The 18,122-nt window shown below is 28.6% G+C and overlaps 2 protein-coding genes across 2 annotated transcripts; one reads left to right on the top strand and one right to left on the bottom strand.

Moving 5' to 3' along the window:
- Positions 1-3,433: 3,433 nt before the first annotated feature.
- LOC109815415 (protein ZW2) lies at positions 3,434-4,789 on the top strand. Its single transcript, XM_083072830.1, has one exon. It carries the CDS (start codon positions 3,608-3,610, stop codon positions 4,307-4,309), a length of 702 nt encoding a protein of 233 aa, XP_082928956.1. The 5' UTR covers positions 3,434-3,607; the 3' UTR covers positions 4,310-4,789.
- A 687-nt stretch (positions 4,790-5,476) lies between these two features.
- Positions 5,477-10,091, bottom strand: ACX4 (acyl-CoA oxidase 4). The gene is made up of 13 exons (XM_020380111.3): positions 9,932-10,091; positions 9,603-9,704; positions 9,194-9,300; positions 8,748-8,825; positions 8,522-8,645; positions 8,332-8,405; positions 8,198-8,257; positions 7,959-8,068; positions 7,420-7,579; positions 6,767-6,843; positions 6,518-6,689; positions 6,265-6,357; positions 5,477-5,768 (listed from the first exon to the last, which is right to left on the bottom strand). Exons 1-13 carry the CDS (start codon positions 9,948-9,950, stop codon positions 5,643-5,645), a joined length of 1,302 nt encoding a protein of 433 aa, XP_020235700.1. The 5' UTR covers positions 9,951-10,091; the 3' UTR covers positions 5,477-5,642.
- Between the last annotated feature and the right edge of the window lie 8,031 nt (positions 10,092-18,122).

Below are 18,122 nucleotides of genomic sequence, written 5' to 3'. Positions count from 1 at the left end.
AAATGTTAAATTTTATAAAATATATAAACATGTTTTTTATTATCTAATATATAATTTAAGATGTAACTTATTTAAAAACGTATTTTATAATAAAAATTTCAAATAATCTAACACTCTTTACTATTCATATTTTTCTTTTATATCAACATATGCAATAAATAGAAAATATAAAAAGTACATATGTATTCTACAAATTTCATTTTATTAAAATTTGATTTTTTAATAAATATATTATATTATATACACAAGATCATTAATATATTAATATATATATATATATATAATAATTAAATTTTAAAGAATTTCTTTTTATTTATTAAGGATCATTTTCCATTAAATATGAGAACTAATCTCTTTTAAAATTTTGATACACTAAATATTTCTCCTTTGAACTTTAATATTTTACATATGATAAATTAACTTTAAGCACATGTAAATTTATTTTATCAAAATATAATTTTTATTTTTTAAAACATACTATTTCTCTTTTATTATTATTTTTAGATAAAAAAAAATATTTATATGATACATAAAATTATAAAATGTTAGTGGGAAAAATGTCCACACTGTATTGCATATAGATCCGAAGATGAGCATAGGCATAGGTTGTGTAGATTTCCATCAAGTTTTTCAATGTTGCGAAGATCACTTTCAAAAACACACACATAATATAATATAATATAACTGAAAATATCACATTATATTTTTTTTATAAGGTTGAACACATAAATATAATTTTTCTACCATAATCAAATAAACCATTTTAGATTTAATTTAATTGAGATAGAAAGTAATTTTGGTACTTGAGTTGTAGACTCAAGTTGTAGATTTTTCATAAATCTTTTAATGTCTCAAAGAATACCTCAAATAAATAATTGCAACTAAAGATATGACATTCTCCTTTTATGAGGTTCAACAAAAAAAAAAACATCACAATCAAAATAGCTTATTTTCAAACTAATTTTTATTAAGTTGTAGTTGCAACTAATTTTTACCAAATTTGTAACTGTACAAAGAATACTTGTATAACTCAAGATATGACATTATAAATTTAGTGTTCAAAGATATAAAAACTTCAAAATATTATTAATATTTTTCCCTAAGTTATATACTCAAATAAGAGTTTTCATAAATATCATTATTATTTTATCTTATTTTATTATTTTTCCTTTTTCATTTTCATTTTATATTATATTAAAATTTTGGCTTAATTGGATTTTTATCTTCAAATTTTGTAATTTTGGTCCCAAAATTTTAATTGAGTAATTTTAGTCTATCAAATATTATACTTGTGTGATTTTGATCATCCAAATTTTAATTGAATAATTTTAATCTATCAAATATTGTAATTGTACGATTTTAGTCCATCTTATTTAAAATTTAATAATTTTAAAAATTATAATATAAAATATATATATATATATAATGTTTTAAAATTATTAAATATATATTATAAATTTTATTCACGTTGGAAGTAATATATATTTATTATTACATACTAAATAAATAAATTTAATGTCCATAGTATTATTATTATATTTATAAATAAATTAAAATTTTATAAATATAAATTGGTATATTAATATAATTTTACAAAAATGTAAATATATTAGATAAAACAAGTATTAGAATAATTTTAATTAAAAATATTGATATACCATATCACCAATAAGTATTACATTAACAAAAAAAATTATTAAATTTTTTAAAAGAGAATAAAATTACAAAATTGTAATATTTGAGAAGCTAAAATTATGCTCAATTAAAAATTGAAGAATAAAAATCTCATATTGTAATACTTGAAAAAATAAAATTTAAAAATTAAAATCACACAACTGAAATATTTGAGAACCAAATTAATCCAAAAATGAATTTACTAATATTTTTTATTATATTTTTTGTATTATATTTTTAATTGCCTGGACCAAATTGAATATCGATCGAAAATATCCATAGATTATTTTTTCTGAAAAATATTCCTAAATTCTGAAAGCATGTAAATATTTGGTTTCAAAAATTAAACATCAAAAGTCTATTTGCGTATTTCGAAATTAATTTTTTGAAAGTTTATATGTTGCACATTCTGATCGAATTAAGCTTTCAAAAGTTTATTTGTATATATTACAGAATTAAACTTTTGAAATTTTATTTGTGCCACGTTCTGTAGTGAACTATTTGTTGCAGAATTAAACCTCTAAAATTAGTTAATCAACTGAATTAGGTACAAATAGAGTTTCGAAATTTAGATTCTTAAGAAATGAAATTAATTTTGTGAACAGAAAATAAATTAAAAAAGCAATGACCTGAAACTCTACAGCACCAACTTGAAACCCCACTTCACCGCAGAAGCACTCCAAGTCTTGAAATGTTAAGTTTTTTTTACCGTTCTGCTGCAAAAGCAACGTATCGATGTGGGAGTTGTTGGATTCTTTTAAAATGGTAATAATAACTAGGCGTTAACTACAATGAGAAAGAGAAAATGAGGGGACACCGCCTATATCAATGCATAGCCCTTGAGAAAAGTACACCACAGACTTTCTGCAGAGAATCTGAATTGATTAGATGGTCCTTCTAATTAAAGGGTGCCTGTAGAGTTGGCAAACATGCAGAGGTTTTACCATTATAGAATTTACTTTTCAAAAACTCTAGTAACTATTTTCATGTCTCACCACCGTCAAGGAAATAAAAATAGCTAGTAATGTAACTTTATCTGAACGTCAGATTATGAATAACAGTAACAACAAATGGTATTACATATCATCAAAGACATAGTATTTATTATTGATGTGCACTAACAACATGCATGACATTACATTTTAAGATATTACCTTTTCATCCTAATCTTGGATCCTTTTTTTTATTTATAGAATACTACTGTAATATTTTGCCATTATAATAGTCTCGTGATGCATTTTTCATAAGGAAAATATCTGACTAGGTTAGTGGTATACTGGTATAGTAGCATAGGATGCATTGTTCACCACACGACATGGCAGATCGAAAATCTGTGTCACTTCTCTATCTTACTTGGCTTCATTTCTGCACTTCTCTGTCTTACTTGGCACGAAACAATAGTATACTATGACGGCACATTAAGGTTGCATGGCCTTTGCATGTATCACCGTGTCAACCGATTGCTACCACACCAAGTATGAATCCAAAACTCAAATCCCAAATACCAATACACCATAATTGATCACCTTCACATGAATAACCAACCCCACAACTCATCAAAATCCTCAACCCTCTTCCCTCCATTATCACCACAATTTTTAGCATTAACACCTGCCTCCAAAACCATGCAAGTAACGACAAATCGCACCGCAAACAGTCTCCACACCGCTATTTCTACCGTCTAAGCCTAACTGAACACCACTCACTCTCTTTGGCTACAAATGACTCTGTTTTTAGCATCAGGCTTCCCTTCCAAGCACCATGCCAGCACTACTTTTACTCTAAGCAAGCCAACAATTTCCCACAACCAATTGCAAGAACCACGCTTTCCCAAAAACTCCTTCAAAGCACATTATATAAACACCACAAGAAGCCATATTCTGCATTCCACCCTCCATCTCTCTCTTTGTATCACTCAACCCTGAATACATAGATGGATGCATCAGACATTGCTTTATTTGAGGCATTTCTCCAAGGGTGGATGGAGAGACAAAGAGACTACCTTGATGAGCTTATAACAGCTCAACGACACTATCATGAGCTGCAAGAGGATGAGATAAAGCAGTTGATCAACAGGGTCCTCAATCACTACGGGCAATACTTTGAAGAGAAATCAAAGATTGCCCAACAGGATATTATCCTTGTTTTCTCCCCACCATGGTTCAGTTCACTGGAAAAAGGCTTCTACTGGGTGGGGGGGTTCAAGCCTGGAATGTCCTTTCAGTTGGTGAACAGTGCTGTGCCGGACTTGTCAGAAACGCAAAAGGGAAGGCTGACTTATCTCAAGCAAGTAACCAAGGTGAAGGAGAGAGGTATCAATGATGACTTGGCCAAGCTTCATGAGGGTTGGGGAGCTCCACCGCTCCTGGAGATGGTCAGGAGCCATGGCAGGATGTGTGTCACCAACTCCTTCCACTTCAGAGCAGCGGATGGAACAGTTCCAAGCAGTTACAAAGAAAAGCTGGAGAAGATGGTGGCAAGTGCAGATGCTTTGAGGACCAACACAGCTTTGAAGGTTGTGCAGATACTGACACCTCCTCAGATTCTCGCTTTCTTGGTCGGTGTGGCTCAGTTTCAGATCAGGGTCAGGACTTTTGGCATGGACAAGGATGCCCAGGATGCAGGCAAAGTGTGAAATCAAATCAATCATGGGAGTTGTAAGCTTTATGTGTAAGTTGGTTTATGTTTCTGTCTTTTTCTGTAAGTTGTGGGATACACAGGCCTTAGCCGTTTAGCATGGATGATGCGCATTGGGCAGTGTGCATGTTCAGCATTTGATGGCGAGGTCGTTGTTGTTGTTGTTGTTGTGTGTCCCAAGTACTGTTTTTCTGTACCTAATAAGTTTCTGTGGTGAGCATGGAACAGTGATGAATAAAATAAGGCCATGCAATGCATGACTTATCTAGTGGTTAAGGTATCATAGTAGTAGATCAGAACCACTGAGAAAGAGGCAAGCACTCCAGGGTTTCCCTCGAGCAGCTACCCCAGAATTCAATTGGTTGCTGTATTTACCCTAGTAGATGCCTACGAATAATGTATTTTTCTTCTGTGATATTAAGACATGTTTTTGTGTTAAGAACTTGGATGTATAAGATGTGGATCCTTGTCTTTTCAATATCGCACGCATGCACTTCGACATTGCATCAAAGTAGGTTTCTCACTACGGGGCCTTTTGGTTCCTTCCCTCAATGCACACGGTTCATTCACACAGCAAGAGCAGGAAAATGACTTAATGTTGCTTTGGATAACCAGATAAGTAGATATTTAAAATAAAAATAAAAAATTGGATTGCAAGCACACTAAAAAATACTGGATATTTAAGATTTTTTGGATTGAAAAAAGTAAAAGAAAAGTGATAGAGAAATCTAAATTGAATTTTATTTTCGATCCCTTCTTCTATATTAAAAAGAAGAAAAAAAAAAGAATAACCTTTTTTTTAAAAGACAAATTTGTTCTTGACCCATAACCCATAAAATAACTAGAAAAATAGTAATATGATTAAAATAGTAATTTTGTATAGGTCTTATATTTTTAAGTTTTTTCTTCCTTTTCTTCTCATATTATAAGATATTTCTTTTAAAAGTGAGTAACATTGTATACGATTTTTTTTCTCCTCTAAGCCTCTCCTTAAACAAACAACGTAAAATAACTTAACTTTTTTCTCACTCGCACCAAACACAAACAAAGGGTAAAGCAGCAGTGTCAATAGCAATCTATGTTATCCAAAGTGGAGAACAGCTGATCCAACAGCCTATTACGCATAACAATAGCAATCTCCCCTACAAAAGAAAAAGAGCGTATGTGGACTGGAAAAATATCTCAAGATCATTATTTTTCATTTTACTGCGTTGTTGTCTACACAAACATTTGTATAATTATTGAATGCTTCTGGATTGTTAATTAATTATAAACACAAACCAATGGAGTCGATCTGATAGTCTATATATAGAGGGACACATTTTACACTTTCACAATCTACTTCTTTGAGCAACTGGTTTAAAGCTGGCAAAACCAGTAACTTCCCTGCCTGTAACCAAGGTGTTGATGTCATACGTGCCTTCGTAGGTATAGATAGGTTCTAAGTCACAGAATGCCTGCAAAATTAGAAAAGAAAAGCATAAAACGTGTGAGAAAGCATAATGATCCAAACTAAGCTCAATTAGTATAGTGCTAATAATAGGATGTCTAGAAATAACTATTTTCTGCAAGCTTTTTATTTATGGTGTGAAGGACTTTAATACTTTGTACAAAATGTTGTGATATTGTAAGGCAGTTTGCATTAAGTCATGACTTTTTGTGGACAGGGGCGGCCATTTGCTTGAGGCATGATTTAAACCTTGGTATTTGTATCGTACCAAAAAATAAATGAAGAATAATTTGCCCTTGCATTTCCATTTCCATCCAACATCCACAATTATTGTATTAGATTTCATGCTGGGCCTTGATTTAATTTTTTTTTCCTTTTTTGGTGAGGGATTTGGAAATATATTATGTGGTAAAAATCAATTCTAAAATTAACCCATTTTAATCTATATCCAATTGGAGGTTCAACAAAATAAATTTAAAAAAAAAGGAATCAGGCGTGAGAACCTTCGCCACTAGAAAATCAGACAAAATTCCATTGCCACCAAGCAACTCTCGCCCCAAGGCAGCTGTTTCTCTTGCCCTCAAGGTGATCCAAGACTGAAAATGATTGACAATTTACTATCAATTACCAATCACAATTAATAACAAAAACAACGTAGACCACATAATTGTACCAAAAAAACAAACTAGTCCACATGATGGTTTTATTACTTGGTGAGATTTTCTTTTATTTTGTGAATAGTTGGTGAGGAATTACCTTCCCCAAGCTAGCACGACCTGGAGTCAGTTTGCCACTCTCATACAACTTGCACAGGCGCCAACCAACAAGAATCATTGCTTGAACGTTACTGAGCATTTGAACAAGTTTCTGTTGACTGATTTGGAAAGCTGCTAATGGTGCTCCAAATTGTTTCCTCTCCTTTAGATACCTTTTAATCACACAATTCAGAATGATTTGCACTGAAAGCTTTTGTTGAAGTATATTAGCAGGATATTGAAAAAATACCTATGACACATATCATAGATGCCCATTGATATACCAATAGGTTGCCAAGCAACCATTACACGCGAAACAGCAAGTACCTGTTTTGAAATAGCCAAAACAATAAGCAACATGTAAACTAATACGCATAAAATACAAAATTACGACAACAGAGTTAATTTATGTGTCTGACCAGTCCAATATACGTGTCAAAACTTAACCATGCATATATTCTACAATTATTTAATTTGGAGCCAGAATTTGGGGGAGTAGAGAATAATAAACTAATACAAGGAGATGGAAAAAGAAAATCAGACTGTAATTGTTTTCAAAAGAAAATATGACAATGTTTACCAAAAAAATGTGCTCCTAAAGGAAAATCAGGTAAAAGTAACTTGCATTAAGCAGCATATTCAATAGAATGGAACTACATTTGCTTTCTAATGCACTGGCCACAAATGGGTAGTCGTAGAACCAGACAAATGCTGATCTTGTTCACAACCTAGACATGCAGAATCCAACAAAGGCACAGGAACCAAGACTGCTAAATGCTCTACGACTTTATCAGGTAATAAAAGTTATATAAACAGAAAGACTTGTACCATCATTTATTTTATCATTGAAATGATGAAATCACATTATTGAAATAACAGCCATGAATACAATACTAACTTTACCTTGTTTGTGTCTTGAAAAGAATTGACTCCTTCTATTCTGTCATCATCAGGGACAAAAACTTTCCTCAAAACTATGTCTCCATTTTGAACGATCCTAAGTCCAATTTTATTCTCTATTTTTGTGACTGTTAAACCAGGCGCATCCTTTTTGACAATATATCTGAAATAATAGGTACCGAAATAATGTAAATAAAAGAGAGTACTTGTGAAACAGGACACGAGCAGCAAGAAAACATAAAGCATGAGACAAAATGCCCATGGAAAATAATCTGGAATTTTAAATATCTTATTATAATGTTTCTTAGCCTATATTCTTCATTTTCATAAGGTGTTATTGATGTTAATATTTGCATTCATTACCTCTTTTCTATTTTCTTTTAGGGTGCAAGGAAAGAGTATAAGACAGTCCATGAATTTTCATGGATGTTTGGATCTCCATGGCCTTTAGACGAGACGGAATGCTTTTAGTTCATTTATAGGCATATATTATAGATATAAGGATTTTAACAATGACAAGACTAAGAACACATATCGCTTACCCATTTATTTGATTAGTTGTGGTATTCCTTGCAAAGATAACCAACAAATCAGCAAATGTACTGTTTCCTATCCACCGCTTTTGGCCCTCAATGATCCAACCACCATCAACCTGATATTTTCAATGCAAAGCAGGAATACATTATTGAACATTGGAACAATTGAGCACAGTGAAATATGTCTGATTAAAAGGATAAATGAGTCAAATGCAACTGGTAGATAAGATGCATAAGGCACGGACCTTTGTTGCTGTTGTCTTCAAAGCACTGGCATCGCTTCCATATTCAGGTTCAGTCAAAGCCTAATGAAAAGAAAATAAACTCATTGAAAAGTGGTACTTCAGCAAAATGATACAAATCCAAGAAAGTAACTTACCCAACATGCTATAGTTTGTAATTGAGCCAAAGAAGGTAGATACTTTTGCTTCTGAGCTTCAGACCCACACAATGCTATACTTGATGGCCAATCAAAGTTATAAAAATTCAGGAACTATGAATATTATTGAATAACTATTACCAAAACGATTAGCATTCAGAGATTTATTATTAACAAAGAAAAATATTACCAATAGTGAGCATTGCCAAGGAAGAATGGACCAAAATGAAAGTTGAACAGCTTGCATCAACTCTAGCAACTTCTGCTGCAGCAACAGCATTTCCAGTTATGGAAAAACCAGGACAACCATAACCCTGAGAATCAATCAGGGTTAGCTAAGAACTCCTTTTTCCGTGTCCTACACGTAACTTAAGAGTCTAAGAAGAAATATGAGGAAATATATGTAAATAGAGAACCTTAATTGTGCCACCAGCAATACGCAGGGCAGCAAGCTTTGGGATGACTTGAAATGGGAATTCAGCCTTCTCCCAGTACTGATAAAAAAAAAATGAGATCGAGTGTCAGGAGAATTTAAAAAAAAAAAAAAAAAAAAAAAAAAAAAAGTAGATAACCTCATTATAGAATCTTTTCAAACTATATTCTAAAATAAAAAACAAAAAAAACAGAGCAAACATCAAATTTAGTCATCTGAAAGTACAATTATCATCAATTTACGTAAATGTTTGGATAATCATTGCAACCCTTCCAAAAGTACATTCAGAATGAAAGATATAACATCTATCACTTTCCAAAACTACGCTTAGAATGGTTATTCAAACATGCACTAAAAACATAAAGAAATTATATACAAGTCTTATTTTCTTCTTTTTTTTAAGGCAATAAGCAAGAAAGAGAAACATACCTGGGTCATTATGGGAGCAATTTCTTTTTCCATACACTCTCTCACTTTGTTCCTAACTGCCTGCTCCTCCGGTTTCAATAAGTCGTTGAGATGAAAATAATCTGAAACTGAACTCCACAGGAATATCCAACACATACAAAAACATATCTTGTTAATAACAACAAGGATAAAACATATATTAGTGTTCAATCAAAATTGAAATTTTATATTAGAAATATGTGTAATAAATGATGTCATTAAATGTCAACTCAACACATTACAGAAGTAAAACTCCAATCTTTATCAGAGACTAGTATTTATATTGTTGTATCAAAGTTTTGTCGTGATAGTAAAATAAAGATCGATTGAAAACTTATAGTTCTTATTATAAATAAATAAATAAATGCCAACTTCAAGTAATGTAAGTTACCACAAGGAGGAAAAGTGGAGGCTGGAGTGGCCTGTGGAAATGCCACAGAAACATCAAGAGGTGGCAAATCAAAATACGAAGGCATCTTCCTATTCGCATTATCTGCGACAAGAGAACCAAATGAAAGCATTAATCGGTGATTACTGATTAGAAATAAAGTGCGGCAACGTTTTCATTTTCGAAATCACGCAATAATATATGATGGTACTAGAACTACGAAACAGCGTAAAAACCGAAACTACACATGAAATCATAGATTATGGTTACACGGATCACAAAGAAATGAAAGGAAAAAAGAAAAAAGGAATTTCCGATGGAAGAGAAGAGACCTTGATCGGCGCGACTCATGGTGGAATGGAAGCGAAAGGGAGAAAGAAAAGTGAAGTGGTTGTTTGGGTTGGAAGAGTTGAAAATTGAATATTTAAAGGAAGTTGATAGGAAAACGGAAAGTGCCTCGGAATTTATATCCTCCACGTTATCAATATTTGTTTTCTAGATAATCCTTACAATCATCTCATCAAATTTATCATTTGGTTTTATTAAGGTTTTGTTCCTTTGGACTAAAATATTGTTTCTTTTTTGTGAAAAGAGGTACCGATTTTTGTAAGAAAAGAGATTTTCATTTTCCTTGCAAATGTGTATTTTATTTAAAAAAATAAATATAAAATAAAAGATAAAAATATGTAATATAAATTAGGTTAAATTAGTCTTTTATAATATTAAATTCATAATTTTAATTTTTTAATTTTTAATTATATAATTTTTATCTCTTAATTTTATAAGACATGTAATTTTGATCTCTTTGTTACATGTTCATCCGTTAATTGTTAAAATTGTAATGTTTGTTGCGATTTAATATTATAAAAATGATACTATAATTAATATTTGATAATATTTAGGTTGAATTTAACTGTTAATTTTTATTCTTATCGTATTTTCATCTTATTTTATATTTTTATGAGATAAAAATAAGAATTAAAAATATAATTTAACTTAAATATTATTTAATATTAATTATCATATCATCTATCTAATGTTAGGTTATAACAAACATGTTATAATTTTAACAAATAAACATCTAGTAAAAGGATCAAAATTAAAGATGTTATAAAATTGAGGATTAAAATTGTAAAAAAAATGAAAGATTAAAATTATATATTTGATATTATAAAGAATTAAAAAGATAATTTAATTAGTAAAAAGGATATTTACGTGTCTATAACATTATTTACGTGACTATAACATGATTTACGTGGCATACAAAATTATAATTAAACATTTTATTATGACTTGAGTTAGTTATAAGGAAAAATAGGACATTTTTCTTCATTACATTTAATAGTGTTCATTTATTATACTTGATTTGATTGCAGGTATATATGTTTGTGGGGGCAGTTGCCCCCACTAACTTTTCAGATTTTCTTTTTAATATATATGATATGATATTATTTTTATTTAAAATTTAAAAATAAAAATTAAAAATTAAAAAGTTATAAAATTATAGTTGAATTTGAGTCTTGTTACAATTATTTTTGTGTGAGAAGAAATATTTAAAAAATATATTTTAATATATTATAAAAATTAACAACAAATTATATGTTTCAAAAGAAAAAAAGTTATGCATTTAAATTGTAAATCAAGATAAAAAAAATTATAAATTAATCATATATGTATTTTAAGTAAAAAAAAAATTATACGTTATTATTAACCTCTTTTTGGATATTTTATATTTTTTTTATTTTATTTTACTTTTTTCATTTTTATTCATATTTTGAGATTCTCATCTACCTCTAACACATTTTAAAGTGTAGAAGAGTGAAATTGGAAGAAGAAAAAAAATTTCTTCCATCTCTACTCCTTCATATTTTAATAGTTAAACTATACATTTAAAGTGATCTTTGAGGTTAGTGTATTTAAAATTATTATTTTTATATTACTTTATTTGAATTATTTTTTATTTTTAATGAGAAATTCAGTATTTTAAATTTTATTTACTCATTCTATTTTTATGTTTAGAGGAAACATTGTATGTTATAAACATTACATTAATTAAAATTATATTTTCAAGTTGAATTATTTTTTCAAGTGATTGATCAACAACTTCAAGAATTAAACAACTGTTTCACATAAACAAATATTGAGTTGTTTCTTTGTGTAGCATGTTTAAATCCAAGAGATTCATTTTCTGCATTTGATAAGGAGAAGTTGATTCGTTTTGCTCAATTTTATTCTTCTGAATTTTCTTCAGTTGAACTTTTGGCATTAAATAATCAACTTGAAAATTATTTCATAGATGTATGCTTTGACAGTGCTTTTTCAAAATTAGAAGGGATTGTTTAATGATTGTTTAGTTACTTATATATAGAGAGAGGTTTTTGATAGTATTGAAAATGAGCAAATCATTCAATGTTTTCAAACTGTGAAAACTCATAGAGAACAATTATGATATGTATTTATTTTTATAGAAATTTTATTTTATATTTTGACAAATTCATGTCTTTAAATATTTCTCCCACTACTTAAATTTTCTGGATCCGTCACTGCTTGATTGGTGTCAAAAAAAACAAAAATATAGAGAAATGCTTCATTTAATTGTGAAGGTTTATTTGTGAAACCTTGAATTTGTTCAAAATGGAAATATAGAGAAATATTTCAAAGCGAAACACAATATTTATTATATTAATCAATAGAAAAATTAAAATAGTAATATGTAAATAATTGGTTTGTTTGAACTTCAAAAGTGGGAGTCTTATATATGAATCAATCAATATCAAATTTCAATTGATTTGGTTTAGATAACAAAAAATCTAAACAAATTTAATTAGTTTAGTTTAAATATGAACTTTGTTGGATTATTTTGAACCAATTGTGACATATTTCTATCCAAACATTTTTAAAATAATTAATATTAATTTATGTTAATTAAGTAATAAAAATTTATGATATTTGGATAAAATGTTCACATCTATTCTTTTTTTTTCCTAAATAAAACAATTCATATGAGGTTTGAAAATAAAGAGACATTAAAATGTAATTACAAAGTTAACTTGACTAGTCTCAAATAAATAATAACTCAATAAAATATGTCTAAAACTATAAAACATAGACTGAATTAATAATTCATTGTCTTGATGTCACAACTTATCAGAGCAAATCCATGTGAAAGCTATGAAGCCTAAATTTTGCCACATACATCCTTATATTGCTCAATGAAGTCATGCTCACTTGTATTAGCAATTAGTCCACACAAGAAACAACAAACAACCAAAAAGAGAAGTGGAGATATATCTCACGTGTTCAAAAACACATACAAAAAGGTCGAGTAGATCTAAAACACTTACAAACATCATAACATTTCACACACAACCCCAACACAAAATAATTGACTCATAAGTGGACTCATGTTGATAGCTTTATATGCATGTGGTACCATTATTTTTGCATAAAGCACTCGTAAGTATAAGGTACCATAGGAGTACATGGATTAGATCACCACACACTAGGTGACCCTCTCAATCCACTCTCAACTAGGAAGAACATATATCAAAAGTCAGTTGGGGTTCTATAGTTGCGTATGGTTTCCCCTCATCCCCACTCATAGATGAGAGGTTTCCAACCATAACACCCTTGAGGCTAATGTATAAGATCATAGAGACTCTCCCACGTAGACTCACAACCACCCCTAAACAAAATATACATGATATGGATGGACTCAATCACATCATCACAACACACAAATGTGTATCGTACTACTAGACCTCTATCTAAACTTCACCTTACTAGATCTCTCTGTCTAAACTTTCACACTACAAGATTTCTATCTAGACTTCTCAAATAATCAAGCACAAACTTGAAATTTCTACCTACTAAGCATAGCTTAGACTCCAGAACACATAGTTCACATATACAACAACTCAAACACAACATCTTGTTCATATAACTTTAGCACTCTCAATTGTCAGTCATATTTTACTCCTTAAAATCTCGTATATTCTTCTATAACTTGTTTATTAAACATCAACAGTAACTCAATTCATTTCCAAGATTATAACAAAAGATATCACTTAGATATTCACATTTTAAACTCATACTCATTATTTATACTTAAATAAATTATAATACTTATTTGACTACATGGGATGTAAACATTATATCCCTAATTATAATTATGACATCCAATTAATTATTATATCATTAGGAAGTTAAGAAAATTATATACAACTTTTATGTTGATCTCAAGTGCTAGTTTTACCATCTATCATACTTAAAAATTACTAAATTGTGATATTTTGCATACAACTTGACATTTACTCACTAATTTGATTATATCTTAAGTTCACAACATCCATTTTGAGTGATTACAAAACCATTGGTTAGCTAACATCTAGAGTTAAAATTATTATGAATATCACAAAGGTTAATTTTGTCACATATCGCGCCCAACACAACATCTATCATGCCTAACATTGATAGGACAAAAAACTCTCTGGATTTTTGCATCTGGCAACCAATTTACATAAAAACAATGTCAAATGGCACCTGATGTTGAGCGAACATAAAGCTCTTGAGAATTCTTACACCTAGCATAAGATTCTATGTTTGACGTGATCATGAAGTTTGCACTTATGTAGAAATATGATTTGTGTGAATTGGAGGCTTCCCATGGTTTCTGTTATGACCTCCAATTGCTCAATACCACTCATTCAACACCAGATACATACTAAAATGCTTATAATATTTGTAAACATCAAAGTTATATACATCAACTCTTAAATCATACAAATTACACAATTTTTATGATTTAAGGCATATATGAACCCTAAAACACCAAAATAGAATAGAAACTCAAATTACACACAAGCAATCATTTTATAAACACAATTACACAAATAAACATAAATCATGTTATCAACAATTGTTTTGCGGTGTTCAAAACCCCTATAGCCATACAATAGAAACTTTTAAGCGAGCATTTGATACGGTAGAATTTTTTTCATACTTAGGTATCCTGATTCCTGGAATTGCAAATCTTGAGAATCATGATTCTTGAAAATAACTAAAATATGTTTGGTTACTCATAAAAGTTATTGAGAATATTTATATATGATTCTTAAGAATTAAAGATTTTCATCTTTAGGTATAATAGTATATTCTTGGGTTTATAAATATTTTTTTACAAAAATATCTTTTATTAAAATAAACTCATTATATATATATATATATATATATATATATATATATATATACACATACATACTTAAATCTTATCACAAATATGATATTAAACTATTTTAAAAAGTTGAAAACTTATTAAAATTATTTAAATACAAAATTCAACAAAATAATAATAAATAAAAATGTTACATTATAATTAAGAAGAATAAAAATATTTTATTTTATTTCATTCAAATGAAAAAAAAATGTTAACAAATACCATTAAAATGTAGAAACGAAATAAATTTTAATAATATTATTAAAATTGAAAAGATCAATAAATAATTAAATACAAGAAAGTGTGAGAGAGAAATAAAGATATGGGAGGGAGACAGAGAAAGGAGGGGGAGAGGGAGAGAGGAAAAGAGAGGGGGAGTGAGAATACGAGAAATATTTTTTGTTTTAAAAAGGGGTACTATGATTTTTTTATATACATAAAAAAAAAATTCCCTTGACTCGAGAAAATTGGATTCCCACCTCCTTATGTGGATGTTTTTGTAAGAAAGTGGGATAAAAATGGTTCCTAGTAAATTATATTTTGGGAATTTCTTTTAAAATAGTTATCAAACATGAAAAACTAATATTTTTATTTTAAGATTCTTAGGAATATAAAAACATTCCACGTATCAAACACCTCCAAAGAGGCTTAGGTTGTGGTGGTGGGTATTGTTGGCGGTAGATAGTGGTGATTGTGAAGGTAGTAATAATAATATTAGTTTAATAGACAAGTATCTATAATTAAGTTTTAGTCTCAATCATAAATTTTTTTTATCAATAAATTAATGACTATTATTTAGTCCTTTCATCTCTCATAATAATGCATTTCTCTTATAAGGTATCCATATATCATATATGATATATGTGTGTTTGTTAGAGAGGGAGAGAAAAAAAAATGTTATTTTTACATGAGAATGAGAATGTTCAATCTCAACTCTTAAAATTAAAATAAATGACTTATATTAAAAATATTACAAATAAACCTACCATGTATTGTTGTCATTGTAATTCCCTTTATTGTTGTCACACTTATCACTACCATTACAACCATCATCACCACCGTTGATGTCACCTCCACTATCATGATAGAGACAACGACAATGACATGACAACCACGATAGTAAAAACCATAAAAGTAATGATATATGAAAGCTTTACTATTAATCTTTTAATTTAAGTTATTTATTTTAATCTAAGAGTTATTAATTGTTCTTATATAATTATTCTCACTAAAATTACCCCACATAATATAATTATACTTGAATTTCCAAACCTTAAAATCCAATTACATTATTTTCTTGTTTAGAGACTTAATTAAAAACTTGCAAACAAAAATGTTAAAAAAACATAATAATATATTAAACCCGAAAAACTTCAACATCACGTATTGTAGTATATTTACAAGATTTTAGCAAAAAAATATTTCATTAGTCAAACTAATTTTTAAATTTAAACAAGTTAATATATATATTATCAATATTATCCTAACTTTATTTGGTGAGCAATTAACACAAACAAAATAATATTAATTTTACTATCTTTTTTAAAAAAAATTTATTAATTATCTTAATAAAAATCATAATTATGATAGTAATAGTAATAATAACAACAATAATAATAACACAAATATTAATATTAATAATAATAAAAATATTAACATTATTAATTGTGATAGTGGTGTTAAGAGACAAAATGATAATAAATCACAATAACAACAATATTACGTGACAATGATAATGGTAGATGAAAATAATATTACGTGACAATAATAATGATAAACGATTATAATAAAAGACGAAACATTAATAATAATGATGAATAATAACATAAACGATAATAAAGAGTGATGTGATGACTGTAACACATCAACAATAGTGATGCATTTTTTAATCTTTTGAGTATTTTACGCTTAGGACAATTTCTTTTTTTTTTTTAGAAAGATAAAAAAGTTATCCTATTATTTATTAGTAAAAAAAATAAAAATTTTATTTTTCTTCATTTAATTTGTACTATCTTACAATTTTTTATTCTACTTATATTTAATGATTTATGATTTTTTTTGTCAAATCAAACATATGTCGAATATACTCTGAATCAGTGTTGTAAAAATCGGATTGAACCGGCTGGTCGAATTGGTTGAACCGGGAATCGATAGTTCAGCCGGTTCGAACCTTAAGTTGGATCGGTTATGCATTTGACTCGTTTCAAACCGGATTGAACCGATCAATTTTCCGGTTCAACTAGTGAACCGATGAGCTAAATCGATTCAACCACAATTTTAAAAATTTTTTTTTTAAGGGACCACAAATCACAAAAATAACAATGAGAATTGAATCTTTTAATAGTAGAACAAAGAGTCTTATTAAAACATAACAATGACTACTTGTTTTAATGTATTTATTTGTAATATATGCAACTTAAATAACTTTTATAGCATATTATTAATTTTAAATTATATATTTAATAATATAATATCTATGTAGATATTACATATTTTATTTTGTGATATCAATTGCAAACATATTATATATGTACATATTATTTATATTTTTAATTTGTATTAATATATAGTTTAACATGTAATTTTTTTTATGTATTTCTTTATAAAAAATAAAAATAAAGATAATTTTAAATAAGAAGAAAATTGAAATTTAAAATAGGATATAAATTTATTAAAATTTATAAGTATAAAATATATTTAACATGAATATTTTTTTAAAAAAATTAATAAAAATCGAGTCATGCGATTCAATTAATGACCTATCAGTTCAATCTTTGACCTACTAATCTAATATCCTAACCCCAGTCCAATTAGTGACCTACCAGTTCAATTTTTAATATTATGCTCTGAATGACACTAAGCAACTAAAAAAAACAAATGTACCACACTGTCCACACATTTATAATTTCGGGTCATTAACGTACGTCTTGTACGTTGATTGCATTTGCATATTAGAGGTTATATACTAACAAAAACAATATGAATGTGACTGATAAAAGTTATATCGACCTTGTTCTTGCACTGTTACTTGTAGTTGTAGGGTAGGGTGTTCAATATCAAACGAGTCAAAAATTGTAAATTGATTAAAAAAATTAATAAAAAAATTATAAATTGATAGTTTGGTGTAATTTTAAAAATTCTAAAATTACTTTTGAATTGAAATGTGAAATCTCTTTGAATTAAATTGTACCGGAAGGTCCCTATCGGTCACGTTGACCAACACGTGCCATTTCGTCAGACACCCATGCATAGCCACGTACAAGCATCATCATCAACATCGGCTCGGCATGAGGCCGAGAACCGACATC

This window comes from Cajanus cajan, chromosome 4 (assembly GCF_000230855.2).
Source record: "Cajanus cajan strain Asha chromosome 4, NIPB_CcT2T_4, whole genome shotgun sequence".
Lineage (NCBI taxonomy): Eukaryota > Viridiplantae > Streptophyta > Magnoliopsida > Fabales > Fabaceae > Cajanus > Cajanus cajan.
Note: the sequence above shows the minus strand (reverse complement) of the source record. Positions and strands in the feature narration are given on the sequence as shown.